The sequence below is a fragment of the Monodelphis domestica genome, chromosome 2 (genome assembly GCF_027887165.1).
Source record: "Monodelphis domestica isolate mMonDom1 chromosome 2, mMonDom1.pri, whole genome shotgun sequence".
NCBI classification, from domain to species: Eukaryota; Metazoa; Chordata; class Mammalia; order Didelphimorphia; family Didelphidae; genus Monodelphis; species Monodelphis domestica.
Window position 1 is genome coordinate 169077489 of NC_077228.1, and position 27887 is coordinate 169105375.

At 39.4% G+C, this 27887-nt stretch overlaps 1 protein-coding gene across 12 annotated transcripts in view; it reads left to right on the forward strand.

The window, feature by feature from the left end:
- Nucleotides 1-3574: 3574 nt before the first annotated feature.
- The window catches only part of ARHGEF11 (Rho guanine nucleotide exchange factor 11), a 166148-nt gene continuing 141835 nt past the window's right edge, over nucleotides 3575-27887 (forward strand). For 2 of the 12 annotated variants that reach the window (XM_056816222.1, XM_056816224.1), the window contains exon 1: nucleotides 4260-6220. In XM_056816222.1, the coding sequence (XP_056672200.1) occupies nucleotides 6189-6220 (32 nt within the window). In that variant the 5' untranslated portion in view covers nucleotides 4260-6188. Of the gene's footprint in view, nucleotides 3934-4258; nucleotides 6221-27887 lie in introns of those variants that run through there. The other 10 variants (XM_056816225.1, XM_056816219.1, XM_056816220.1 and 7 more) reach the window with 10 other exon arrangements.

A 27887-nucleotide genomic window follows, 5' to 3' on the forward strand; every position in this document is an offset into this window, starting at 1 on the left:
GATATTTGAAAGGGAAAAAACACTTCTAGAAAAGGAAAACTTTTCTTCAAGACTGTAAACATCTTGTTCCATCTAAAGAACTGGGCCCAGTAACTTGTACTCAATAAATAATTGCTATATATTGCCCAAAGAATATAAATACAGTCTTCCAGCCCTCTTTCTGAAAGATGTCCTCCTTACCTAAGCATGAGAATGCTTAATCTACACTTGAAAATAACATTTAGCTTTATTAGTTTGTTTGTTTTTTTAACCTATATCTTCTGTATTAGAGTTGATACTAAGTATCTCTTCTAAAGCAGAAAAATAGTAAGAGTTAGGCAATTGGGGTCAAATGACTTGTCCAGGGTCACACAGCTCAGACGTGTTTGAGGTCAGATTTGATCTGAGGACCTCCCATCTCCAAGCCAGGCTCTTTATCTGCTGAGCCATCTAGATGCCCCTTTATTAGTTTTTTAAGTACAAATCTCTTAAAAAAGCAGGAGACACATTATTGTCCTCTTCCTCTCTCTCCTCCAATTAGAAACAATTTCCCAAAGTCTTTTTGGCTCATCAAAAATTGACCTCCTAAATTTTCTTTACTTTTCAGAAGTTCTAGTCCAAGCTCTGCTTACTGTGCCTTTGGTCAGTCTTTACTACTCTAGGCTTGGGGTTTCATCTCTAAAAAGGGGGAATTTAGGGTGGCTCAGTGAATAGCAGCTAGGAATAGATATGGGTAGTCCTGGGTTCAAATTTGACCTCAGACACTTCCTAGCTGTGTGACCCTGGGCAAGTTACTTAACCCCCATTGACTAGCTCTTACTACTCTTCTGCCTTGGAACCAATACCCAGTATTGATCTTAAGACTGAAGATAAGGGTTTAAAAAAATAATAATAATAAAATGGGGGAATACTAAAAAAAGTGAGATATCTATACATGTTGCTTAGAAAGAAGGGGAAAATTGTAAAAGTCTGATGCCAATTCAAGGCATCATCTCTCAATTTTTGTCCTCTCAAAGCCATTTTTTTATCCTCAAAAAGGGACAGCAATTTTCTTAGGATGGTGCATTGGGATGCTAGAATTGTGGTGAAACAACCAGACTTTGAATCTTTAGATACTCACTATGTGATGATGGTTTCCTCTCAGAAACTATTCTCTCTCATATTTGAAAGAGGGATGGTATTTTTCTTATCGATCTCATAGGGGTATTTTGAGGTATCTGCTTTGCAAATCTTAAAGCATGATATAAAGAGTCTTTCTCCAATCTAGGAAATGTCAACTTTCAGTGTAGAAAACTTTCTTGATTCCACTCAACTGAATGAGATCTCTTTTTCTGAATCTATCATTATAAAAATAGCTCTTATGTTATAGCACTTTATTGATTACAAAGTACTCTCCTTCCCTAAAAAAGACTTGTGAGGATTCCATTTTATGTATAAAGAAACCGAAGTTTAAGAGGTTAAATGTCTTGTCATATAACTGCCTTCAGAGCCAACATCTGAAACCCTGGTAGGATTTTCACTAGGAGGCAGCTAGGTGGCTCAGTGGATAGAGCTGGGTTTGGAGTCAGGAAGACCTGAATTCAAATTTGGCCTCAGACACTTAGTAGCAAATCACTTAACCTCTGTTTGTCTTAATCCACTGGAGAAGTAAACGACACACCACTCCAGTGCCTTTGTCAAGGAAATCCCACAGACAAAATGGGTCAAGAAGAGTCTGAGTGATTGAACAATAAAAATTCTTAAAAGGACTTTTAATCTCTCTTACAGCATTTAGACCCTACAGGAGATAACTGAGAGAGGCAAAAGGTCTCAGAATTCATTCTGATCCCGGTTCTATCATTTACTAGAGCTGTAACACTGAGAAAATAATTTACTAATCCAAATTTGGCTTCAGATATTTCCTAGCTGGGTGACCCTGGGCAAGTCACTTAACTCCAACTGCCTAGCCTTATCAATCTTCTATTTCAGAACTGATAATTTGTATCAATTCTAAGACAGAAGGTAAGGGTTTACTTTTTTTTTTAACTTTCCAAGTCTGTTTCCTTATCTGTTAAGATCTGATGTCTTTCTAATAGGGTGTTCTGAAGATCAAATGAGATTAATGTATGTGACAATGTAATCATGCTTTATAAATGGGAGCTACTATTATGAGTTACTTGCATACTATTTTAACTCCTACCAGATTCTAAACTTCTTGACAGCAAGAGCTGTCTATAACTCATCTCTGAGTCTTCCACAATGCCTGATGTAGAGTTTTCTATGCAGAAACTGCCTAATAAAAAATAGCTATGGTATCATAGGGCTTCTTCTAATAATCTTCTAGCCTTTTCTCACATTTTTCTTAAGACTTTACACATTCTCTATTCTTGACAAACTGGCCTATTCCTTATAGAGATGCCATTTCAACTTTCAGGCCAAAGTTCTGGCACAGATTGGTCCTCTCGTGCCTAGAATACTTTTCATCCTAACTTAAGCTTCAGAGAATCTCCAGCTATTTACAAAGCCCATCTTCAGTGTCACCTCCTCCAGGAAGCCACTCTGGATCTTTCTAGTGGCTAATACCATCCCTCCCTGTAAATTTCTTTGTACTTAAATTTTCATGTACATATTGTTTCCTTCCAATAGAACTTAAACTCATTGAAGGCTGGGACCAGTTTGTTTTTTTGTCTCTGTATCCCCAATAGCTAGCATAGCAGCAGGCACACAGCAGACACTTAATAAATCCTTATGGAATTTTATAGAACTGAATAAAGGAAGTCCTTACATTTAGGTTGGAAAGTGGAGGGCCTGCTAAGTAAGACAGTTGTGAAACTAAGAATCATTGATCCATTGACCATTTTAATGATTCTTTTGTCAGACCGGTATAGACTGCTTGCTGGACTTGGAATCTGGGAAAATCTGGGTTCATGGCCTGTTTATTATACTTCTACCTATATGATCATAACCTCTCTAAGCCTCAGTTTCTTCATCTGTAAATTGGGGTAAAAACCATAGTACCTTCCTCAATGTTGTTGGAAAGGGCAAAGAAGACAGATTTAAAGTGAACTTTAAAATATAATATAAAATCCAATTATTATCATGGCAGGGCTGATTCCTGTCTCCCAAATCTCAGGGAAAAACAGTCTTGAGAAAGACCAAAGGAAAGAGAGATCTTCCTATTTGCCACCCTTCACCAGTTGTACAGCCCAGGCAATCTGTTCCTAGTATAGACAACCTTAACACACATACAAACTACTGAAGTGTTCATCTGTATGCTTTCTTTGGGTAGTCAAGGTAGAACTAAAAGAAAATATGCAAATCACACTATTTTGCACTGCTAACCACCTGTTTTAAAATAGTAAGCTAAGTAGGATAATAAAAATTCACCACTTAGTTCTTATGGGGAAAAATTCTTTAAAAAATGTTTAAAGTTTGGGGCCTTACTACAAAGTGCAAGATCCACAAGATCTGCAATCAATGATTTTGAGAAATAGGGTTATAGCAGTCCTTGGGAGTTGTTTCGGGGAAGCATTTAACGTTGGGTCAAATAGCTTACACAAATTGGCATTAAGATGACCTTCTGTCCCATGCAACAGGAAGCAGGTCAGGCAGGTTGTGCCTGGTTGGGGGTTGGGGGTGTTGGAATAGGTCGGAGGATGGAGGAAAGAAAGAGAAGGAAACAAAGATCTGAAATGTGGAGGCGGAAAGGTTTGAGCAAAGCTTGGAGCAACAGCAAATAAAGAAAGGGGGTGAGGTATGGAGGGGGTTGAAATGCCAGGAGCTGGAGGGAATGCAAGGGAAGAGAGAAGGAAAAGGAAGGGATGGGGAGAATGAGAGCAAATTCGGAGAAGGGGTGGAGAAAGGAAGGAAATGGAAAGAAAAAGGAAGACTGAAGGAATCCTGAAAGGAATGGAAGACAAAGAAATCTAGGTGATGTGAGAAAAAAAAGAGAGATCAAGGCACACAGAAGGGAAGGTAGGAGAGGGAAAAGGGTCTAGGACATTTAAAAAGTGACTATGAAATATGAGCAGAGAGAAAGATGGTGGGGTAGACTTCGTGGCTGGAGGGCTAGGAGATGCACCACTTGGGGGGGTAAGGTGGGGGAGGGGAGCAAAGGTAGAGAGCGCTGCGAAGGGGGGGCACTGCGCGTGAGGCTCGTGGGGGGGAAGGGCGTTGGAGGGGGAAGGGCAGAGCAGAGCAGGCCGGGGGGAGTTGGGGTGGTACCGCGTGCGGACGCCGGGGCGGCCAGGCGCGAGGGGGAGGGACGGGGACCACGTAGGGTGGGGGAGGGGAACGGGGGCGGGCTCCCGCTATAGCCGCGTCCCGGCGTGGGGATAGGTTAAGGAAAAGACCGGGGAATCCTGTTAGGCCGCACCTGGGGAAGGGACAGAGAAGGATTAGGGAAGCGGAGACCGTGAGAGAGGGCTGGAGATGAGAGTAGGAGGAGGAAGCCTTTAAGGGAGTCCGGAGGCCATTGGGAGCTGAAGCGGGAGGCGGAGGGGCGGTGTGGAGTGCGAGGGGAGGGGCGGGGCGGGTGGAGAAGGGCCTGGTAGGAGGAGGAGGAGGAGGAGGAGGAAGAGAAGGAGAAGGGCGCTCCTTTCTGCTGGGAGAGAAGGGAGGAGCCTCCTGGCTGCACCCCCCCTCTCCCCACCCCCTCCTCACCCCTCAGCTGTAGCGAGGGAAGGAGAAAGGGCCGGGAAAAGGGAGGAGAAAGGAGGGGGAGGGGCAGCGACTAGAACTGAGGCCTTCCCTCTCTCCCCCTCTGCAGCTAGCCCCCTCCCCCAGACCCGCCGTGGGGGGCGGGGAGGTCCCCGAGAGCCGCGGGGTTCTGCGGTCAGGCGAGCCTTGGGAGAGGGTCGAGGAGGAGAAAGAAGGAGGAAGGCAGGCCTCTCCGACTCCGAGCTGGGGCTGGGGGTGGGTTTCTCATTCCTTGACGAACCAAAGAGAGAGAGAGTAGGAAGGGGATTAAAAAAAAAAAACCCACAGGAAGGAAGAGAGAACGAGAGAGAAAGCGATCAGATCTGATTTTCCCATTTTTTTTTCAGGAGGCCGGTGTGACCGAAAGCCCACCCCAAACTCAGAGCCACAGTAATAATAACCCAGAGTGAGATTAATCGGGGGCAGGCTTGCTTTGCAGGAGAGAGGCAGAGAGAAAAGGGGGGAAGAGAAGACGAAAGATCTCCCCGTTTCATGGAGGCTGAGGCGAGGAAATCTTTGGGAGCCAGGATTTGGAGGAGCATACCCGCAGAACGGAGTCAAGAAATTGCCTTCCAGAAAAAAGGCCGAACTTAGTCTGAGGAGGCTCAGACGGGGTTAGTTTAGGGGAGAGGGGTGGGGGTGTGGGGGTGGGGGAGGACAGCCTCTGGAAGTTTTTAAAGGAAAGCCAGAACCAAATCAAAAAAGGAAATTAATCTTCAGGGATTCTGTATGTGCTGTTGTTATTTTGAAGGAAGGAAAACTGCAGCTTTTAATTTGGGGCTTTAGGGCAGAGACTCGGACGAATTGCAGAACCATCAGTGTATAAGTCTGTCAATTTTTAAAATTAAGAATCCATCTATTTTTTTTTTAAGATTGAACTGGACTTAGGAAAAACTGTTGTGTACATCCCATTGTATGATTTTTATTTATTTTTACGGTACAAATTGTTTGGAACAATTTTTTCCAATCACCCTTTTGGATTTATTCATCTATTTTTTTTTTAGCTGTAGCCTCTTGTTTTAAGTATTGGAGACCAGAAGTCGGTCCTCCCCCCTCCCCCCCCCCCCCCCTTTTGGGAGCCTGCCCACAAAAAGGATAGTTGGGAAAACTGGATTAAAAGGATGCCTTTTATTTTTGTTTTGCAGCTAAGACGGATATTTTGAAAGCACGCTTCTTTTTTATACTTTTATTTTTTAGTTTGTGGCTCTAACCTTGAAGAGATTTGTGGTTGGGTTTTTGGTTAATAAGGTCAGTTTTTCTCTCGATCTCTGTTTTTCCTTTCGTTTTTTTTTTTTAAGTGGGGGGAGGGGAACGGGGGGTTAAGAAAGGAGACCATGTTAACTGGTAGAGGCATTATGGAGCTTCAGTTACCAGGGTCCTGAGAGCTTGAAGGAAAAAGGATTCGGGCCCCCAAGTTGGTATTCTCTTCCCCTCCCTTTTTTTTTTTTAAAATTTGTTTGAATTGCAAGTTATTCAATTTCCATCAAGACTAAAGCCACAGGATTTGGATCAGTGGAGACACCCGAAGAACCATGAGTGTAAGGTTACCCCAGACGATAGACAGGTAGGTTTGCTGACAATTTGGTTTTAAAATGCATAGTAAAAGGTTGAAATGAGGGTGGGAGAGAACTGTGCTTTAAAAGGATTGCAGCAAGGGAGCAGGATGAACTGTGGGCTTCAAAATGGTTGAGGAACAAACGGGCAGTGGGGATAGGAGTTACTGTTGGTCACAGGGGATGGGTATATGTGTTTATGTGTAATTGGGGAGGACTGGTTTTCTGTGTGGATAATATGGTATATGGTTTAATGGCATATTTTAATGAAAGTTGTAAATTCTGGGGTGGGGGCTAGATGATGCCCTTAAGCCTTCTCTGGGTTTCTGCCAGATTGGAGATTTTTGTGTGTTAATTGGGGGTGTGTGGGTAGAGGGGAGATTCCAGCCTTAGAGATGCCAGCTTTTCAAGGTTGGCTAAGAATGGCATTTGAGTTTGAGTTTGGGGAGTAGGTGCAGTGTTGTGGATATCTATTTGATTGGACCAGGATTGGTTATTTATGGAATTGAGCACTTTGATTTAAATGATTTCAGTGTCTTGAAGGGGGGTAGTGCTTTGTGGTTGAGAGAAAATGGCATAGTGGGAGGGGACAGGGTTGCCTTTCAGGCTGGACAATAATTTTGTCATTAGTTGATAACTTTCCCTGTACAATGTGTAGGGATCATTAGGATTTCTCCCTTCAGGTTCTGGGTTTAAATTCAATCTTAAACACTGCCACTGGGTTTAATCTTATGTGCTCATCTTGGTTCAACAAAATGTGTCTTCTTGGCTTAATGTGTCTTGGAAATCAAAAACTTTGGTCTGGACACTTTGAAACGTGGTAGATGAACAGTTGTTGACCATTTTGCTTTCCAGCTACTCTACCCCCATACCTAGGGTGTGTCATAGAGACCCCGGAAATCCACTGCTGTTGATAATATTGTTTTGATAGTACAGTTCCTCCAGAAGAGTGGGCCACTTTCAAAGGAATAATGCAGCATTGGAGGAAGGGGTGTGCAGATCTACATTCTCTTCCTTTCCTTTTACTAACCCATTTCTCTCCCTTCTTTCCAACCTGCCCCCCATTAAAAACATAAAGGACTTTAGAATCATATTAGATGATTACAGTACTGTATAATTTTAACTGAATGAATAAATTAGCTGCTCTTAAAAGAAATTTGGTATGCTGAAGTGAGTAAGGTATGAAGAGCTTTCTTTAAAATACTCATCTAATGGAGGGTAATAGCATGGATGATCCAAAACACCGACATTTCCTTTTTGGCTGTGGGATGCATCCCAAGAAGTGATTAAGAGAACATTATAGTTGTGAAAAAATAAAAGGCAATTGTGACAAAAAGAATGGGATGTAACAAAAATGAAAAGGACTTGTCGACCTTAGGTAGTGAATGTTATAGTATAGACACTTATTCCCAGGTTGCTGTCTTCTCTGTTTCTAGCCCCGACCATCTTTTAGATTGATACAACCATTTGTCACCAGTTTGGTCAGTGACTGGGATTATAGGATCACAGGTTTAGAGATGAAAGGTACCTTAGTGATCAAGTCGTTTGACTCCTCTATTTTAGGAATAAGTAAACTGAGGTACTGAAAGAGGAAATGACTTGGTTATAAAGAAGAGAGCAGAGCCTTCCTTGACTCAATCCCAGTTCCTTTGATTACAAATTCAGTGTTCTTTCCAGTGCACCACACTGCAGATAATGCACAGGTGTAAAATTGATATGTATTTGTGTTATCTTTTGTCCTCCTTTTCTTTCTTTGAGATCTCTATGGTTTAGTTTCTGCTAAAAAGTGTCATTAGGCTTGTAAGAGATGGGAACTTAGGTGTGGCAAGGAAGTGGGATGTCTTCTTTTCTCCTTTTTCTTCCTTTCCTCCTCTCTAATTAGGTTTTAGGACACACTCATGGACTAAAGCAGAAGTGGTGCAATGGAAAGAATGCTGCATTTGGAGACTGGGAACCTGAGTTAGAATCTCAGCAATGTTACTATATGACATTGGGGAAATCACATAATTTCTCCAAGCCCAAGTTTCCTATTCCATTAAATATGCATTTCTGGTGGTACAGATGGCCCTTCTTTTTGAGGTGGGATTTGTATGTTGAGCTTAAGGTTCTGAAACAGAACACTGGAAACCCAAGTGATGAACAGTGAAGGGTTTGAGATCCATTGCCTGCCACTCATATACCTCTGAGAATGGACACATTTCTGTTCCATCTTGGCTTTTGTGCTGTCCTGGGTTTTCATAGCATGCTTATCATGCAAACTATTTGGGGCATTGTTACTGTTGTCTTTTGGCAATTGGTGAAAATGTCTATTGGTTTCTGAGTTATTCTGTAGATCTAGAATCTCCTTAGAGCTGAAGGGAATCTCAGAAATCTAACTCCCTCATATTTTGGTTGAGAACTCAGACCTGAGAAGTCAAATGAAAACCCATGGTCACACAGGGAGTAACAGCTGGTATATGAACCCAGGGCCTCTGGCACGAGGTTCTTCCCAATGTACCATGCTGCTTCTTAGTTGGTGAGTTTAAATCATGCTGCTACTTAAGAGGCCACCTTTGCCAGTGTGTGTAATAATGGAACTTGGTGAGGCATCAGCACTTTCTTCTCACTGTTTCTCTAGAGGATCGATTTTGGGGGTCCATGCTTCCACATGTGTCACTAAGTATACAAGATTATTGTTCCCCAATCTAGGAACAGTTTTGGGGTTCTTGAGGTTTTTGAACCTTGTGGATTTTGAATGATTTTCCATCTCAGAATATATTGATGGTATTGAATAGAGGTTCTGAAGAATATTTGAGTGATGAATGCTTCTTTGGTTCATCAGTCAGTTAAGACTTTATATGCTGTGATTAAGTGCTTTGTATGAGGTTCTATGGAAATATTAAAAAAAAAAAACCCAGGTAACTGTCTTCAATTGCATGAGCTTGCAATCTAGTTGGAAGAAAGCAAATATAAGCAAGATGACTAAGGAACACTTGCAAAAAAAGGTTATTATTGTTATTCATGTGGAGCCTGGATGATCACTTGTCAAGTTCTTTTCAACTCTGATTCTGTAATGTCTGAAAATTATTATCCAGAGTGAGTACGCAGATAAGGAAAGGATACAGATCAAGGTCAAGAGGTTTTTGTCAGGGAGGCTTTCCTGAGATGCTGGGGTTGGATGAAAGAAGTAATTGATGTGAATCAATAAAAGTAGAGAACTAAGTTCTTGGAAGTTTGAAAAATGACTTCAGGTAGAGGGCTTTGGATTGTTTATTTTACAATATCTCTTCTGTTGTGAATGACTTTCATTGTTATATGTTGTTGTTGTTTTAACCTTTACTTTTTGTCTTAGTAAACAACTCTAGGACTGAAGGGCAAGGGCTAGGCAGTTGGATTTAAGTGTTTTAAGCCCAGGGTCACATAGGCTAGGAAGTGTCTGAGAGCAGAGTTAAACTCAAATCTTCCCAACTCCAGACCTGATGTTTTATCCACTGAGCCACTTGGCTAGCCCAATTGATGTACATTGTAAAAAGGTATTTGTGACATTAATGACAATTGTTGCCTTATGTCTTTTCTTTCTCCCAAAGCTTGGAAGGTGTCTGGTGAATACAAGACCACGATAGTTGATTTGTATTCTTATCATTTAGAGAGACTGGATAATTTGCAGAAGTCCTGAACTAGATCTTTAGTCTGGTGATTCCAGTCTTGATGCTGGCTCCACTTAGAGCTAATATTGTGGTTCAGTCTCAGTGAAAGTAGGGTAGGTCTTACTTGCTTGAAATTTCAGTTGCTAGGAGAAATGGATTTGTGGAACTTTCCCCCACAAGTCTAGAACAAATGTTGCTGGAAGACAGATTGATATACTCCCAAATGTTAATATCTCTTCCTCTTTGTTCTGCATGATGTGGTTAAAATGAGAGAAAACGCATAAAAGAGACTTAAAAGTGTGCTGCACTTTGAGAACAAAGATGTTACAACTGAATTGTTTTTCCAGTAGTGGTGATGCTTATGCTTTTTGATGAGTACCTTTATGGTTGATGTTTTCAAGGTGGCCAAGTGGATTTGAAGTGTATTTTGCCAAAATAACAAATTTATTTTTGTCATCTCTGGGAGGGGAGAGGGAAGAGAGGAGGGAGAGAACATGAATCATGTAACCATGGAAAAACAGTTAAAAATAATTGAATTTAATTAATTAAAAAAAAACAAGCAAATTTAGTTGGTCCATGTACAGACCAAACCTTTGGTCTTCTTAACATCCAGCTAAACTGAGTGACCCAGACTAAAGATGGCTAGACATTCTCTGTTTCACCACCAGGAACATAACCACAGAAAACAAGCTTTGATTGCTGTGGAAGAGCTTAATATTAAGTATAATGAATAACTTTTGAATTGTTAGTTTTGAGAGGTGCTAAAAAAAGTGCTTGAGGAAGGTTATTGGATCTTGTCCCCAAATATTTGAAGACCTGGGGAAACTGGGCTTGTATTTATATTCCCAGGATTGAGCCCAGATCTGGCACATGTGCTTAAAAGGTGCTTCTTGATTTGTAAACTTGAATATAGGGAAGATTCATTGTGATTTCTTTGCCTGATGGTTAGATGTTTTTCCTGATTAAAATGCATTTAGAGACATGTATAAACTGATGCAAAGTGAAGTGAGTAATCTAGGAAAACTTTATACCTTAACAAAAGACTGATCAATGCAAGGACCAAATATGATTCCAGAGGACTGATGATTAAGCATACTTACCTTACCTTCTAACAGAAAAGTGATGGAATAAAAATGAAGAATGATTTTTTTTTGGACATTGGCAGATAGGGATTTTTTTTTTGCTTGACTATGCATATTTGTTTCAAAGACTTGTTTCTCCCCTAGTCCCCATAGAGGAAAATGAGAGAGAGAAAATAGATTTTTGTTAATTATTCATTCTTTCTCCAAAATCTTGGAAGGTATCTGGTGAATCCAAGGCACATGATAATTAGTTGATTTGAATTCTTATCATTTAGAGAGGTTGGTACAAGAAAATAAAGTGCAGGAGGGACTAGATAATTTGCAGAAGTAAGTGATAAAACCTGAACTAGACCTTTAGTCTATGATGATGATGATAAAGGTAACAATCCCCTTCAAAGGACTGGTTGCCTTCTCCAACAGTAATTGGGGTGGACTCAACTCAACTCCATAAATGGATAACTTCAATTCATTCCCAGTGCATTTCTAGAACAAAGAAACCTAGAAGTTTTTAGTCTCTACTCTACTTTTGCTACCCAACTAGAATATCGTCTACCATCTTGAATGTCTAAATGGATTCAATCTTCCTTCAATTGTGGGAGTTTTTTTTGGTGGTGGTGGGGATTGGAGAAATTAAAATTTAATTAAAAAAAAGTATTCAGAAGTATTAGCACTACTCCTTGTTAGAGATTTAGTATTGGATATAGCATTGTACCTAGTGTGAGGTCTGTGAACATCTAATCTTCTCAAGTGGCTACATATATTTGAATTCCCACTATTTGAATTTATAATTATGTAAAATATCATAATTGACTGTACATTGTATGGAAATATGTGGTTCAAATTTTAAAAATGTTAATCCGAATTTCATCAGTTGTAATAATTAGGACCTAACTGTACATACAATTACTTGATAGAAGTAAAAATGTCCAATGAAAGGGAAAGCCTTCAGGCCGGAGTAAAGGATTTATGAGGAAGAAGTGACAACCAGAATCCAGAGACTTAGGCCCATTTGTTAACTGGGTTAAGAAGCCTTGAACTCTGCCCAATGCATGTTCAGTTCTTTTCTGAGCACTGGAACCTAAGAAATCCTCTAGGGTTTAGAGGATCTCTTTCTTTATGTAAAAGTTTGACCTTTTAGTATTTAATTACCATTGACTACTGTAGATAGCTAGAACATGTAATTTCAGAGGAAGGAGAAATCGCTGTGGACTGGAGTGGTCAGGAAAGCCCTCATAGAGGAAGTGGGACTTGATTTGGGCTTTGAAGGATGGTTTGTAATTGGCTGGGTAGGAAGGATTATAGAACTATAGATTTAACGCCAAGTGGAAGGGACTATAGAAGCTCTAGAGACCAGCTTCCTCATTTTACAGAAGAGGAAATAGGCTGAGAGAGGTTAAGTTCCCAGAGTTACACAGTGAATGTGATACAAAATTCAGATAGGTCTTCCTGACTCCAAGTCCAGCACTTTGACATCTACCTGCCTCAGAATTAGAACAGGACATATCAGAAGTAGGATTTGAACCCATGCTATTGGGAGCTCTGAAAACCCCCACAACGGAAGGAAGCTTGAATCCATTTAGCCATTTTGACACTCAAAATGGTAGAGGATATTCTATTTGCGTAGAAAGAGTAGAGACTGATAAATTCTGGGTTTCTTTGTTATAGGAATGCACTGGGAATGACTTGAGGCTATCCATTTATGGAGTTGAGTTGAGTCCAACGCAATTATTGTTGGAGAAAGCAGCCAGCCCTTTGCAGAGGATTGTTACCTTTATCATCATCACAGTTTTTATATAGTGTCTTTATTTAGTGCTATTCTGGTCCAAGGGGGATGCATAAGAAATATAGTACCTCTTAAGAGTTTACAATCTAAGACCTGTTACATATCAGGTTGATAAATGGACATGTAGAAAGATCAGAGTCAGCTAAATATTTTTATTCTTTTTAAGTTCACTTTTTTATTCTGCTATATTTTTCATTTATTCAGTGTCCAAAAGAACAGTAAAATACAAGACATCGTGTATAGGTCAAAGCTAAGTACATTTTAGTGAGATTGGAAAAAGATATTTGAGAGGGAGAAGAGAATGGGGTATGGTGATTGTGGAAGTTTCTTATATGGACCAATAATGAAGGAAGTTCAAAGGGAAATAAATCCTTTTTTTCTGATTGATATAATTAGGTTTTCTATGCATGGTGGGATTTTAGGAGTTATTTAAGTATGGTGGTTTTTGGGGAAAATATGGACTAATAATACTTATATTTGTATAGCACTTGTTACCCATCACAATTTCTTGTAAGCTCTCTCATATTCCAGTGGTTACTCCTTCTACCCTCCTATTTGCCTCCTATTTTCAGTATTGACTGGATCACTCACCTGAACAATTAATTACCTATTGTTATCTTTCTTTGAAAATGAAACAAAACACAATCCATTCCAGGGCCTAAATTCTTCTAAGCAATTCTCCTGTCATCTAATTCAGATTTTTAAAATCTTCATCTTACATTTATTTTTTTGACTTTACTTTCAGGGTTTCTTTTTTCCTCTCTTCCTGACCCCCAGGTTGTGGTAGGAGAAGATCCAAGCAAGACCTGAAGCCTTGCCTTTTGAGGGACCTGGGAATGTTTACAGGAATTTTTTTAGTCTTTCCAGAAGCCAATGAAAAAGAAAGTTTGAAAGGCCTGGGAATGAAACAGCTTCCTAGATTGGGTTTGGGGAGGGAAGAGAGATTGAGAGGGAGAGGAAGGAAGGGAGGAGAGAGAAAAAAGGAGTAAGAAATTGAGAAAAAGAGATGAGTGAAGAGAGAAAGGAAGAGGAGGGACGGAGACAGAGAGAGGAAGAAAGAAATTAAGGATGAGAGAAAATAGGAAACCTGTGGAAGTGCAGGGTTTTTAAGGAAAAATCACTGAGGGGGCACAGTATCATGTTTCTCTAGAATCTCTCCTGTTTATTGGTCTCTCCCTTCAGTCTTTCCCCCTTTCTCCAATTCATCCTTTATACAGTTCCCAAAGTGTTCTTCCTAATACATTCAGGATTGACAATGTTGTTTACTTGCTCAGAAAGCTTTAATGCTCCCCATTACTTAAAGGATGAAATGAGAATTTCTTACCAGGTATATAGCTAGGCCTCAAAAGCCTGATTTGCCAACTTTTACAGCCTTTTTTTCCCTTTTTCCCTTTTATGAACTCTGCCTTTTAAACTATATAATCAGCTGTACTCTAGTCTCATTCTGCCTCCATGAATGTATACATGCCTGAAATAGAAGGTGCCAACATTTCATCTCTCTTTGTTGATAACTTTCTCTTCATTCATGAAACTTTTTCTTACCTCCAAACCCAAAACAAGGAAGCTGAGCTGTGACTTTCTCCCTCTTCAGTTTTCTTTGCCCCAGTTTTTCCTTTCTTCCTATCTCAGTTCTACTCAGTATTCTACTTTGTGTTCATTGTGTCTATTTCTAGTTGGAGGATAAGCTACCTTGAGGGTGGGGATTGTGTCATTTTTCATCTTTGTATGCCTGGTTTCTACAGTGGTATGTGGCTAATAAGGTGTCTCAGAGCTTAAACCTGGGGTAGTTGTGGGTAGTTGATTTGAGTTGAATTGGATCTTCTTATTGGCAGCTAGGTGGTATAAGAGGGAGCTCAGTTTCCTCGTTGTAAAATGGGAATATTAGCACCTGCCCCTCATAAGGATCAAATGAAATTAATCTATGTAAAATGTTTTGCAAACCCTAAACACCTTATAATGCTAGCTGTTATTAGAATGCTCTTAACAGAAACATAAATATTTAATCATTTTTTTAAAAGAAAGAGTTCTATAACTTTAAAAAGAAACTTTTTTGGCTCTCTAATTTTAATCCCTCATCTCCTACAGTTTAAAACCACTTTTCTTGTTCTTTCAATCCAATTCAATTCAACAGACATTTATTATCTGTTGTATTCAGGGCACAGTATTTTTGATGCAGGTGATTCAAAGATAGCCCCCTACCCTTAAAGAGCTTATATTCTAATAGCAGAGTATAATGTGTATACATTTAAGTAAATATAAAGTTATTTCCGGAGGGAGAGAGCAATTGGGTAGTTGGTATGGAGGAAAGATTTTAAAGTTAGGGTTTCTAGGAGTTGGAGATTAGCAGGATGTGCCTTCTAGAAATAAAGAACAGTATGCAGTGTTACAGGTGAAAAGATAGCACAGCAGATTTGTGGAATAGATAATCCAGTTTTGCTGGAATATATAGTACATGAAAAGGAGTCATTTAATCTGGAAAGGTAGGCAGGAGGTACATTATAGAGGGTTTTAATGCCAGGCTGATGAAGTTGTATTTTATACTAGAGACACTATGAAACCATTGAAAATTTTTGACCAGGGGTATCATAGTTGGACTTGTTACTTAGGAATATTATTAATTGGCCTTTGGTGGAAGATGAATAAGGGGAGGGGAGAAACTAAAGGGGACCAGTAAGGACGCTATTTGCAATAGCTCAGGTGAGGCAATAAGATACTGAACTAGGATTTAATTCCGGGAGAGAAAGGTAACAATGGGGAGGAGTTTTTAGACTCTGTATAGACTGAGCACTAATGCTTTGAATTGTCCATAGTCCAGATTGACTATCTAGCTGGGTCTGGAGAGAGGAGAACCTGAATTCAAATGTGACCTCCAGACAGTAGCTAAGTGTTCCTGGGCTCCTCACTTAATCTCTGGCTTGATTTTCTCAACTATAAAATGGAGATATTAGTACCTTCTTTAGAGGGTTGCTGTGAAAATTGTATGAGATAGTAAGTACTCAGCACAGTGTCTGGCACGTAGTTGGCATTTAATAAATGTCTTTTCCCTCTTTCCTTAGTGGTCATGAATGTCCATATTTCAGCTTCTTCAAAGAGGCTTCCTCTTTGCGATATGATAATTCAAGTGTTGCAAGGTCCTGTAATGCCATCAATGTAGGAAACTTATTCCAAAGTTACAGATGTGCTGGACCACTGCTGATTAGAGGAACTGCCTGAGGGCACAGAGATGTTAAGAACTTGACTGTGGTTATAGCTAGTATGTGCCAGAAGCAGAACTTGACTAGATCTTCCTAGCCGGCTTTCTCTCCTCAAAATGGTGTTCTCTCTCAATTGTAATAGTAACAGATTTCATGTAGCACTTGTAAAGCTTATAAAGGTATCAGTTATCTTATTCGTACCTCGTGATTTGGAGACAGGCTATGCTGCTGTTATTATTCCTTTTTTACAGATGAAAATATTGAGGCTTGGAGCGATTCAGTGGTTTGCCCATGGTGTCAGAGCTAGTTTTAGAGATGGGATTTGAACCCAAGTCTTTCTGTTTCCAAGTCCAACACTACCACTTTGCCAGACTGCATTTCTTCTCACAGGGTCAGGACTGTTCCACCTATTTAAAAAAAAAAAAGTGGGAGAAGGGACAGTTATATAGCACAGTGGATAGAGCGCTAGACCTGAAGTCAGGAGGACCTGGGTTCAAATATATTTTCAGATACTTCCTAGCTGTGTGATCGAGGACAAGTCACTTAACCCCAATTGTCTAGCCCCTTCTATCTTAAAGTTGATACTAAGACAGAAGGTAAGGGTTTGTTCTTTTTTAAAGTGAGAAAAAAGATTTTCTGCACAGTTCACCTGAGAATGAGATTTCAGAAGTCTTGATTCCTAGCTTTTGGTCCTTTTTCTCCTGCTTTTGGAGGTAGTTGCCTCAGAATGGTCTGGTGTAGGCTGCAGATAGTTCTTGGCTCCAAACTAGAGTGGGGACCAATCTACCAGTATTCTAAGTGATAGTCCTGGAATGCCAGAACTGTGGCATTTGAGACCAGACCAAAACCATGGAGTACTTATCAAACTTCTACCATGTTAGGCACTGTGGGGAATGATGATAATAATAATAATAATAACAATTATTATTATTATCTTATAAATAATAATTTATATGGTGCTTTAAGGTTTATAAGACATTTTACAGATATCTCATTTCATCCTGGGAGGCAGGTGCTCTTATTTTCCACATTTTATAGATGAGGAAACTGAGGCAGACAATGTTTAAATGACTTGTCCAGGGTCACACAGCTAGTGCCTGAGGCAGGATTCGAACTAAAATCTTCTTGTTTCTAGGTCTGGTGCTCCTGTATTTTCCCACCTATTTGCCAATATTGTAGTCTTTACTTTAAAGGGCTTTACACTTTAGTTAAGGGACAAGAGTAATACACATGAAACAATACCACAGTACAAAATAATTTATAACTAAGTGCAAAATGATGTGGTGTTGATTAGAAGTACTCTTAATTAATAACAGAGGGAGATTAATGAATACTTCACTACTTTTCCTGTGAACTATTCATTTGCTACTGCTATATGAAACTATTCTTAGATTTTATTTCCCCAGTCTGCCCCAGATGAATGTATGTTCTCAGGTTTTCTTATAGCACATCATATAGATCTTTCTGCATAGATTTTGCATTCCATGAGATTTATTTGTGTACCTTTATGCCTAGTGATTAGATTATAGGCTTACTGAGGGCAAGGATTGTCATTTTTCATGTTTACATGATTTTCATGTTTACATCTCCAGTGACTACCACAGTCCCTAGGAGCTAGTAGCCACTTAATGTATTGTTCCATTGATTCAGATATGGTTGTGCTTCAAGGAGGAGGTAGAACTTGAATTGGTCCTTGAAGGATTGTTAGGATTTGGAAAAATGGAGGGCTTTCCATGAAATGAGAACAATGAGTAAACAAGGGCTGGATGGAGAATGTATATGATTAATTTGAAAGGATACTAAGAGGATCAATCTGACTAGAGTACAAGGGGCACATAGTAGGGAATATATTTGGGTAAGCTGGTGGCTATAGTATGCAAAAAAATAAAAAATTTAGATTTGATGTAGGTAGGAAATAGTGAGGCATTGAAGATTTTTTAAGCAAGATAGTGAATTGATAAAAAGCATAGTATTTGAAGATTAGGATTGTAGTGATGTGGAGAGAGTGGAATCTAAGAAGTTAGTTGGGAAGATCTTATAATAATTCAGGAATATGGTCATGAGTACCTGAACTAAGGTGGTGACCTGTGGCCCTGGAGAGGAAGAGATTGGAAGAAGTAGTGAAACTTGGCAGTAGTCTAGATTGAGGGATAAAGGAGAGGGATGGGTCAGGTAGCTCTAAAGTTTTTGAGGCTTATAATGGAAATAGGACTAGCATTTAAAATCATCCCTGCCTGCCATTGGCTTTTTCTCTTTGATTGAATGTAGGCAATTGAATGGATTTGTCTTGCTCTATTTCCTAGGTTGAGTCATTTCTTCCAGTCCTCCTTGATTTACTACCAGCCATAAGCTGTTCCCAAGAGATGGAGTTGTTCTATATTTCTCTGGAAAGCTGAGCTTTGGGAAAGTTGGGGACATTAGATGATCCTGAATCTGAAGCATATCCTTGCCCTTTCCAAAAAGTATATTGGACCTCACATTCTCTGGGAGCCACCTAGACCTAAATCCTTTCCCTGTGGCAATTGCAACTGGAGTGTCTGGCCAATCTAAACCTTCTGATAGAAGTGGTTCTCCAGAGAAATTTCAGATTCTTAATGATGTCTGCCTATTGGCAGAACAGGTGTGTCTTAGGGTATGCATTGAACTGGCATACTCAAATCAGCTGCCTCAGGCACCATTCTAATGTCGAGATTCCTCTACTAGAAACCTACAGTGGCTCCTGAATATCTCTCATTCTACCTTGAGAATTATGATTAATTATTTCAATTTTTGACCCCCAAAGAAAACCCAGCCTTAGTTACTAGTTGTGGGACTTTGGCCAAGTACTTTAACCTTTTTTTTTTGCCTGTTTCCTCAACTATAAGTGAGAATAATAATGAAACCTACCTCCGAGGGTTGTTGTGAGAATCAAATGAGATATCTATAAAAAAAGTGCTTAGCATAGTTCCTGGTACCTAATAGGCTTACTACAAATAATAATGATAAATATAAATAATAATAATTAGTATAAAAATAAATGCATTTTTCCTTCTCCCTTTTCCCTTAGTGTTCTCCTCTACGTCCTTTAGGGTGTGTATCCTTTAAGAAGTTATGGAATATGAGGTAGCTAGGTGGCATAATGGATAGAAAGCCAGGCCTGGAGATGGGAGGTTCTAGGTTCACATCTCGCCTCAGATACTTCCTAGCTGTATGACCCTGGGCAAGTCACTTAACTCTTAATTGCCTAGCCCTTACAGCTCTTCTGGCTTGGAACCAATTTGGAAGGTAAGAATCAATATCAGTTCCAAAAAGTTATGGAATATTAGAGCTGGAAGAGTTCTTAGAGAATATCTAGTCCATCTCCTAATCTTAAAGATTAGGAAGCTAAGGAACAAAGAAGAAAGTAATTCACCCAAGTTCACAAAGTTTGTGGAAAGTCAAACTTGCTTTGGTCTTCAAATTTTCTTCACCAATCACTTCCTCCAAGCTTAGACAGTGGCATCATTTCACATCTTCATAACCCACATTTAGGTGAATTAGAGAGAATCATGAGTATAGAATTTGAAGTGAATTTAGAGGCCACTTAGCCCAAATTCCCTAATTTTACAGATGAAGAAACTAAGACATAGGAGGTTAAGTGACTTGCCCAAAAGTCACACAAGAAGTAAGTTTATTATTTTTACTTTATTTTTCAATTGACAACTAAAAAGGAAAAAACAAATATGGACATTGGTTATGTCCAAAAATGTAGGTCTCATTCCACTGTTAAGATTAAAATTATTGGGAAACTGTAACTTAATTTATAATTTTCTATTAAATAATGAAAAACAGGCCAGAGAAAGAAAACACACCAGCCACATGTGGTGACTGTTCCCTTGCAAACCTCCTCCCCCTACTGACTGCACCAGCTTCACAGCCAGACCTCTGGCACTCTAGAGCTCTCTTATACCCACCTCCTTTCTCCATAGTTCTGAGGCAAGAGACTTACTTCCTTTCCTAGTCCCATTTATGCTGCTTGTGACATCACTTTTCTGAGCCCTTCTGAATGGGGGAGTCCCAACTCACTCTGGGCAGGAGACAGGTCTTCTGAATGTCAGGAAGTCACATGGGACAAGAGAGGATCTTCTAGACAGCTCTTCTCCCCCACTGTCTTGATTCCATCATGGGGTGGGGCAGGTTATACTTTAATCCAATCAGGGTCAATCAAACTTAGTCCTAAAACCCTTCCTCTAAAATCCAAGGCTGATCTTTGGGTTCCAAGAAGAAAAAGGACTCAAGCTAATGTTAGATTCTCACACTGCTATCTTGAATCCATCACCTCTCTCTGCCAGGTTGAGGGCAGCATGCTTCATCATCAGTCCTCTGGTATCATGGTTAGTCATTGCACTGATCAGGGTTCTTAAGTTTTCAAAGATGTTTGTCTTTACAAGATTGTTATGTATAAATTGTTATGCTGTTTCTGCTCATTTTACCATAAGTTTTTCCAATTTTTTCTGAACTCATTCCTTTTGACATTTATTACAGCACAATAATATTTCATTGTTTTCATATACCATAATTTGTTGTCATTCCCTAATTGATGGACAATGCTTTAAATTCTAGTTCTTTGCCACTAAATAAAGAACTACTGCAAATATTTTTGTATATATAGATTCTTTTCCTTTTTCTTTGATCCTTTTTGGGGTAGAGGCCTAATAAATTGTTACTGGGTCAAAAGTATGAATAGTTTAGTGACTTTTTGGACATTGTTCCAAATTGCCTACCAGAACGGCTGGAACATTAACCCCTCACATAATGCATTTAACATGCCTATTTTCCTGGAGCCTACTACTGATGCTGTTAATTATTGTTATTTTTCTTTTTTGTCATCTTTGCCATTTTGGTAGGTATGATAGGTAGAAATTCAGAGTTGCTTTAATTTTAATATGTCTAATGTAAAAAAATGCATATTGATAATGTGGACTTCTTCCTTTGAAAACTGTTTGTATCCTTTGGCCATTTGTCAGTTAGGGAATGATTGTTATTCTTATAAATTAAGTCAATTCCTTAACATATCCTGGAACTGAGACCTTTACCAGAGAAAGTTGTCTCAAAGATTTTTTTCTCTGTGTTAACTCTTTTCTTTCTAATTTTGGCATATTGGTTTTGTTTGTGTAAACACTGACAGGGATTTTACTCCTTAATATTTTCTTTATTTTGTCTCCATGTTTTTAATATAAGACCCTTTATATAAATTTTAGTTATTGTTGTTAAACTGTCTAGTGTTTCTCATCTTGCTCAACAGAGTTCAGCTAGAAACATTCCTGAGACAGGCGTCACTTTTCTTCTATTTATCCATAATATTTTCTGTAGACTGTAGGTAGACTAGACAAAATAGCTTTTCTTGGAGGGGTGGTAATTGAATAAAAGTATGAGATAGAAGTTTGTCAGTGTAGCTTCAATAGCAGACAGGATGGCAGGAATGTTTACCGTATCCTGTTCCTCTATGGTTTTGGGAACAGAATCATGTATATGTCTACTAAGTCTAAATTTTAAAATCTTATTATTCCATTTTTTATTGTTATCTAGTGTCATCTTATTTTTAAGTGGAGTTCAGACAGAAAGGTCTGGGGATAAATAACTGTCTTGCTATTATTCTTGTGAATTTGATGTTCTGCAAACTCAATGTGCAAGTAGATAAAATGATGACTTTTTGAAATTGAATAAGAATATTAGGATGTAAATTTATATTCTTTAGATTCACTAAGAGCATTTTGGGACAATTTTAGTAACAGGATGCCAGAGATGACATTAAATATGGCCTATTCCCACATGGTTTTAATTTCTTCATTAGATCTATATTTTGAAAGCTTTTCATTACACATGATGCTTCAGTTGCAGTTTGGTTTTTTGTTAATTTATAAAGGATTTTAGAGCTTCTAGTATCTAGTCTTGTATACCTGATTGAATCTTTCTAAGTTATCAAATATACTAATTTTTTACTGTAGTGATATGTTGCATAGTTTCTGACATTTCATTGCATAATCTGCTTCTGTCAATTACTACAAGCTCCCTAAGGACAGGAGTGTGCTGGGTCTAACCAATCTTTGAGTCGATTGTTATTTCCATCATGAGCATTTATACCTTAGAAATCATTACAATCAAGGGTTGATATAATGATTTTTTATTGATTGATTGGTTTTGAGAAAGTGATGGGAAAAGTTGTTAACATTAAACTTAAAAGAATAGTGTAGGAGCAACTAGGTAGCACCAGATCTGGAGTTGGAAGGACCTGGGCTCAAATGTAGCCTCAGATATTTCCTAGCTGTGTATGATCCTGGGCAAGTCACTTAATCTCAATTGCCTTAAAAAATATAATTTTTTGTATATAGTACATTTTCATAGAGCTGATTGTTAAATATTTATCAGTATACCCCTACCTAACTTACTCTTTTGTAACTTAAAGTGTCATATACCCGACTCACTTTTCTAAGCCCCTCTATATAATTGTGACTCAGCCACATATATACTTCTTTATCCACATCATGTTGAGTTCATGTGGATGTGTTTCCTTTAGAGAACTTTTTGATTCTAGTCTGTCTAGTGATAAACTCTTCATTCAACAAATCCAGTGACATAACTTATCCTTTGTGATTGCCTTGTGCAATGATGTTTGTGGCAAACATTGTTTCTTTTTTTTTTTTAATTTAGAATATTTTTCCATGGTTACATGATTCATGACACCCCCCCCCCCCTTATCCCCACCCCGCTCTTTTCTCCCCCATCCTGAAGCTGACAAGCAGTTCCACTGGATTATACATGTTTCATTGTTCAAAACCCATTTCCATGTTATTCATATTTACAGAAGAGTGATCTTTTAACATCAAAACCCTAATCACATCCTCATTGAACCATGTGATCGATCCTATGTTTTTCTTCTGTGTTTCTGCTCCCACAGTTCTTTCTCTGAATGTGGATAATCTTCTTTCTCATAAGTCCCTCAGAATTGTCCTGGATCATTGCATTGCTGCTAGTAGAGAAGTCTGTTACATTTGATTGTACCACAGTGTATCAGTTTCTGTGTACAACGTTCTCCTGGATCTGTTCCTTTCACTCTGCATCAATTCCTGGAGGTTGTTCCAGGTCACATGGAATTCTTCCAGTTCATTATTCCTTTCAGCACAATAATATTCCATCACCAACATATACCACAATTTCTTCAGCCATTCCCCAATTGATGGATACCCCCTCATTTTCCAATTTTTTGACACCACAAAGAGTGCAGCTATAAATATTATTGTACATGTCTTTTTCCTTATTATCTCTTTGGGGTACAAACCCAACAGTGCTATGGCTGGATCAAAGGGCAGACAGTCTTATCACCCTTTGGGCAGAGTTCCAAATTGCCCTCCAGAATGATTGAATTAATTCACAACTCCACCAGCAATGCATTAGTGTCCCAATTTTGCCACAACCCCTCCATTATTTATTACTTTTCCTTTAGTGTCATATTGGCCAGTCTTCTAGGTGTGAGGTGGAACCTGAGTTGTTTCGATTTGCATTTCTCTACTCAGGAGGGATTTAGAACACTTTCTCATGTGCTTATTCATGTCCTTTGACCGTTTGCAAACATTGTTTCTATAAATTTTTAACTGTTTATCATGTACTCTAAAATCTGTGTCAATCCTTTTTCTTTTTTATTGTGACAGTCTTTCTATAGTTCCCTTAGAAGATGAGGCCTTTGTTTCATTAACATTATTTTATTGTACCAGAGGTCTATATTAAGGTTGCTAATTGCATGGGTGTTGATTGCTCCAAGAGTGATCTTCACTTAACTTTGAATTTAGGATGCCAGCAAGTCTTTTAATATACATAGACATCTAGGTAGCCTAAGGGTTAGAGCACTGGGCTAGGAGTCAGGAAGACTTGAATTCAGTTCTTGCCCCCAGACACTTGCCAGCTATATGACTGCAAAAAAATCACTTAACTTTTTTTTTTAAACCCTTAATCTTCTGTCTTAGAATCAATACTAAGTATTGGTTCCAAGGGCTAGGCAGTTGTGGCTAAGTGACTTGCCTAGGGTCCCCCAGCTATGTGTCTGAGGTCATATTTGAACCCAGGACCTCCAGTCTCCAGGCTTGGTGTTCTATCTGCTGAGCCACCTAGTGGTCCCCACTTCATCTCTTTTCACCCAAGTTTCCTCAACTATAAGATGGGGTAATAATAACACCTACCTCCCAGGGTTGTTGTGAGGATAATATTTGTAAAGTGTTTAGCATCATGCCTAACCACATAATAGGAGTTATAGAAATGTGATTTTTATTACACAGCCTCAACTTTTCCTTGTTAGTCTTATACTTGATGTGACTGTGACCTCTTGGGTGCCAAACCCAGTGGCCTTTTCTCAATTCTTATTCTCTGAAGCCTTTGATACTACTAATCATTCTTTCCTCCCTGAATTTCTCTTCTCTCTATGTTTTCAGGACAGCACTCCAGGTTTTCTTACCTATTTGATTGCTCCTTCTCAGTTTCCTTGGTCCGATCCTCATCCAAATCAGGCTTTCTAACTGTAGGGGTCCCACAGATTCTGTCCTGGTCCTCTTCTCCCTCAATCCTGCTTCACTTGATGATCTCATCAGCCCCTTGGATTTAAATCTCTATGCTGATAATTCTCCAATTTTACTTATCCTGCCCTAATTTACCTACTGACCTCTAATCTCACATTTTAAAACTTATCTTCAGACTTGTCAAACTGGATGTTCAGTAGAAATCTTTAGTGTATTATGTCCAAAATAGAATCAATGATTTCCCCCCTAAACCTTTCCCTGTTCCTGCCTTCTATCCTCCCAGTCCCTCAGGTTTACAACCTAGGGAATTATTCTCAGCTCTTCAGCAATCTCTCAACCCCATATTCAATCCACTGCCAAGGTCTATTTTCACCTCTGCAATATCTCTTGTATATGGCCTCTGCCCTCCTCTGACACGGCTACCACGTAGTTCATCACCTTATCCCATAAAGTCTGGATTATTTTAATAGCCTGCTCTGTCTGATGGGTCTTCTTGCCTCAAGTCCATTCCCACTCCGATTCAGCCTCCATTTGCTTACCAAAGTGATTTTCCTAAAGTACAGGTCTGACCATGTCACTCCCCTACTCTACTCTGGGATCAAATATTTTCAGAATGCTCTCTTTGGCATTCAGATCGCTTTGTAACACTCTTACCTTTCCAGTCTTCTTATGTCTTAAGCCCCAACATGTACTTTTTGATCCTGTAACACTGGACTTTTGACAGTTCAGTGAACAAGACACTTCTCTCTTGGCTTTGGTCTATTTTTTCTGACCGTCTCCCATGCCTGGAATGTTCTCTTTCCAAAATTAGGCTGTTGACTTGCTTGACTTCTTCTAATTCCCAACCAAAATTCCATCTTCCTCATAGGAAGCCTTCCCCTCTTAATTCTAGTTCATTCTTTTTGTTTATTTCTTATTTAACCTGTCTATAGCTTTGTGTATATTTATTTGCATGTTGTCTCCTCCATGAGATTGTGAGTCCTTTGAGGGCAGAGACTATCTTTTGCTTTTTTTTTTAAACCCTTACCTTCCATCTCAGAATCACTACTGTGTATTGGTCCCAAGGCAGAAGAGTGGTAAGGGCTAGGCAATGGGGGTTAAGTGACTTGCCCAGGGTTACACAGCTAGGAAGTGTCTGAGGTTAGATTTGAACCCAGGACCTCCCATTTCTGGGCCTGACTCTCAATCCACTGAACCACCCAGCTTCCCCCTCTTGCTTTTTTTAATATCCCCAATACTTAGCACAGTGCCTAGCATATAGTAGGAACTTCATAAATGTTGATTGATTGATTCATGGACTTGTTTAGAGGACAACATTTTTATAAAACTGCCTTTATTCATCATTTCAGTTTGACTTCTTGATTAAATCTCAGTGCCTTTCATTTTTTTAAAAACTATTTTGATTTTGATTTTTAAAACATTTTCCCATGTTTCCATGATTCATTTTCTTTCCCTCTGCTCTTCCCTCCCCACTCCCAGAGCCTACAAGCAATTCCACTGGGTTGTACAAATGTTATCACTTGATACAGTAAGGGAGGTTATACACCCCCCTACAGTGGTGAATAGGGGAGAGGGAGAGAAGTGGTTGAGAGAATGAGAGGGGAGAAGAGGTTGATTTTCCTCTCTCTTCCCCTGGGTGAAGACAACCTGAGTTTGTTCCCTGAGGGGACAGAGTATGTCTCCTCTGAGATTTGGTTTGGGAGGTAGAGGTTAAGGACTGGAGGAGAGGGCTTTGGAGAAATGACTCACTGTCTCCCTTCTTGATCTCAGCTGTTGTTGAGAGGCTGGACAGATTTTCCTGCCTCTGGATCCTCCCAATACCCCAACTACCACTTTCCCTTTGGGATCTGGGTTCACTCCCCAACCCTAGTCTTGAGCTAATCCTCCTCCTTGGAAGAGGTGTGATTCTCCCCAAATCTTTAGTCCCCTTCTTTGATGTCAGAAAGCAGGCTGACCTGGTCTATATAATAACACTTTAATAGAAAATGATCGAGGGAAGGGAAAATCAGAGGGTGTTGAGTAAGGAAAGTGGGTAGCAGGAGTCCCTAAAGACTGACTGACCCCCCAAATTTCAGCCCTTTTCTGGTCAGCTGCTGGCTGTCCCTATTTCTAAACTAATTTGGTTATTGCTGGAGTTCAGGACAGATTAGGGGGATAGAGAGATGGAGAAAATCCTATGATTTCCTCCGTAGATGGCTTCTTCTAAAGTCCAATCTACTGTTTTGAGGTGAGCAAAAGATTTCCAGGGATTGCTAGGAAGCAGTAGGTGTCCAAAGGGAGACCTCCAGCCTTTGAGATCTTCTTGTCAGGCTCTCAGCTGAAGGAGTCAGAGTCGGAAGTGGCAATTTCTCAGTTCTCTCAGTTCTAGTTCCCTTTGGAATTCTGGGTCCCTTCCTTTCTGTCCTTCCCCCACGTGGGCTGCTTCTTGCTTTACTGGATCAGGTTTCCTTCCTTTGCATCTTCCTCTCTTTTGCAAAATTTCTCTAACAATACCTATTTCCACTTTATTCATTTTTGCTATAGAGCCATCTTTTATTTTATTTTTTGATTTTTTTTTTAATTTGGTCAATTTCAAACATTATTCCTTGGTTACAAAAATCATTTTCTGTCCTTCCCCCTTCTCCCCCCATAGCCGAGGCACAGTTCCACTGGGTATCACTTGTGTTTTTGATCAGAACCCATTTCCATGTTGTTGGTATTTGCACTAGGACTCATTTAGATTCTATATCTCCAATCATATCCCCTTCGACCCATGTCATTAACCAGTTGTTTTTCTTTAGTGTTTTTACTCCTACAGGTTTTCCTCTGGATGTGGATAGTGTTTTTTCTCCTGTAACCCTCTGGGTTGTTCCATTGTACCACACTATCAGTCTCTGTGTATATTGTTCTTCTGGTTCTGCTCCTTTCATAGATCGATCTTTTAAAGCCTTAATCCCAAATTGCTTATCCATAAATGCATGTGATAAGTGATGTCTTAGGTTTTGCTTTTGCATTTCTACTCCCCTAGTTTTTTCTTTCAATGTGCTTAGCATTTTCCCCCATAAAGTCCTTCAGGAGTGTCCTGGCTTGTTGCATTGTTTACTAGTAGCAAAGTCCTTTATATTGGATTGTTTCACAATGTTTTACTTTCTGTGTACATACAGTGTTCTCCTGGTTCTGATAATTTCATTCTGCATCAGTTCATTGAGGTCTCCCAGTTCATACAGAAATCCTCCAGATCATCACTTCTTTACAGCACAATAGTATTCCATCATCAACAGATAACACAATTTGTTCAACCATTCCCCAGTCAAGGGACAACCCTTCATTTTCCAACTTGTTTGCCATCACAAAGAGCACGGCTATGAATATTTTTGTACAAGTATTTTTCCTTTTTATCTCTTTGGAGTACAAACCTAGTAGTGATATTGCTGGATCAAAGGGCATGTAATCTTTTAAAGCCCTTTGGGCATAATTCCAAATTGCCTT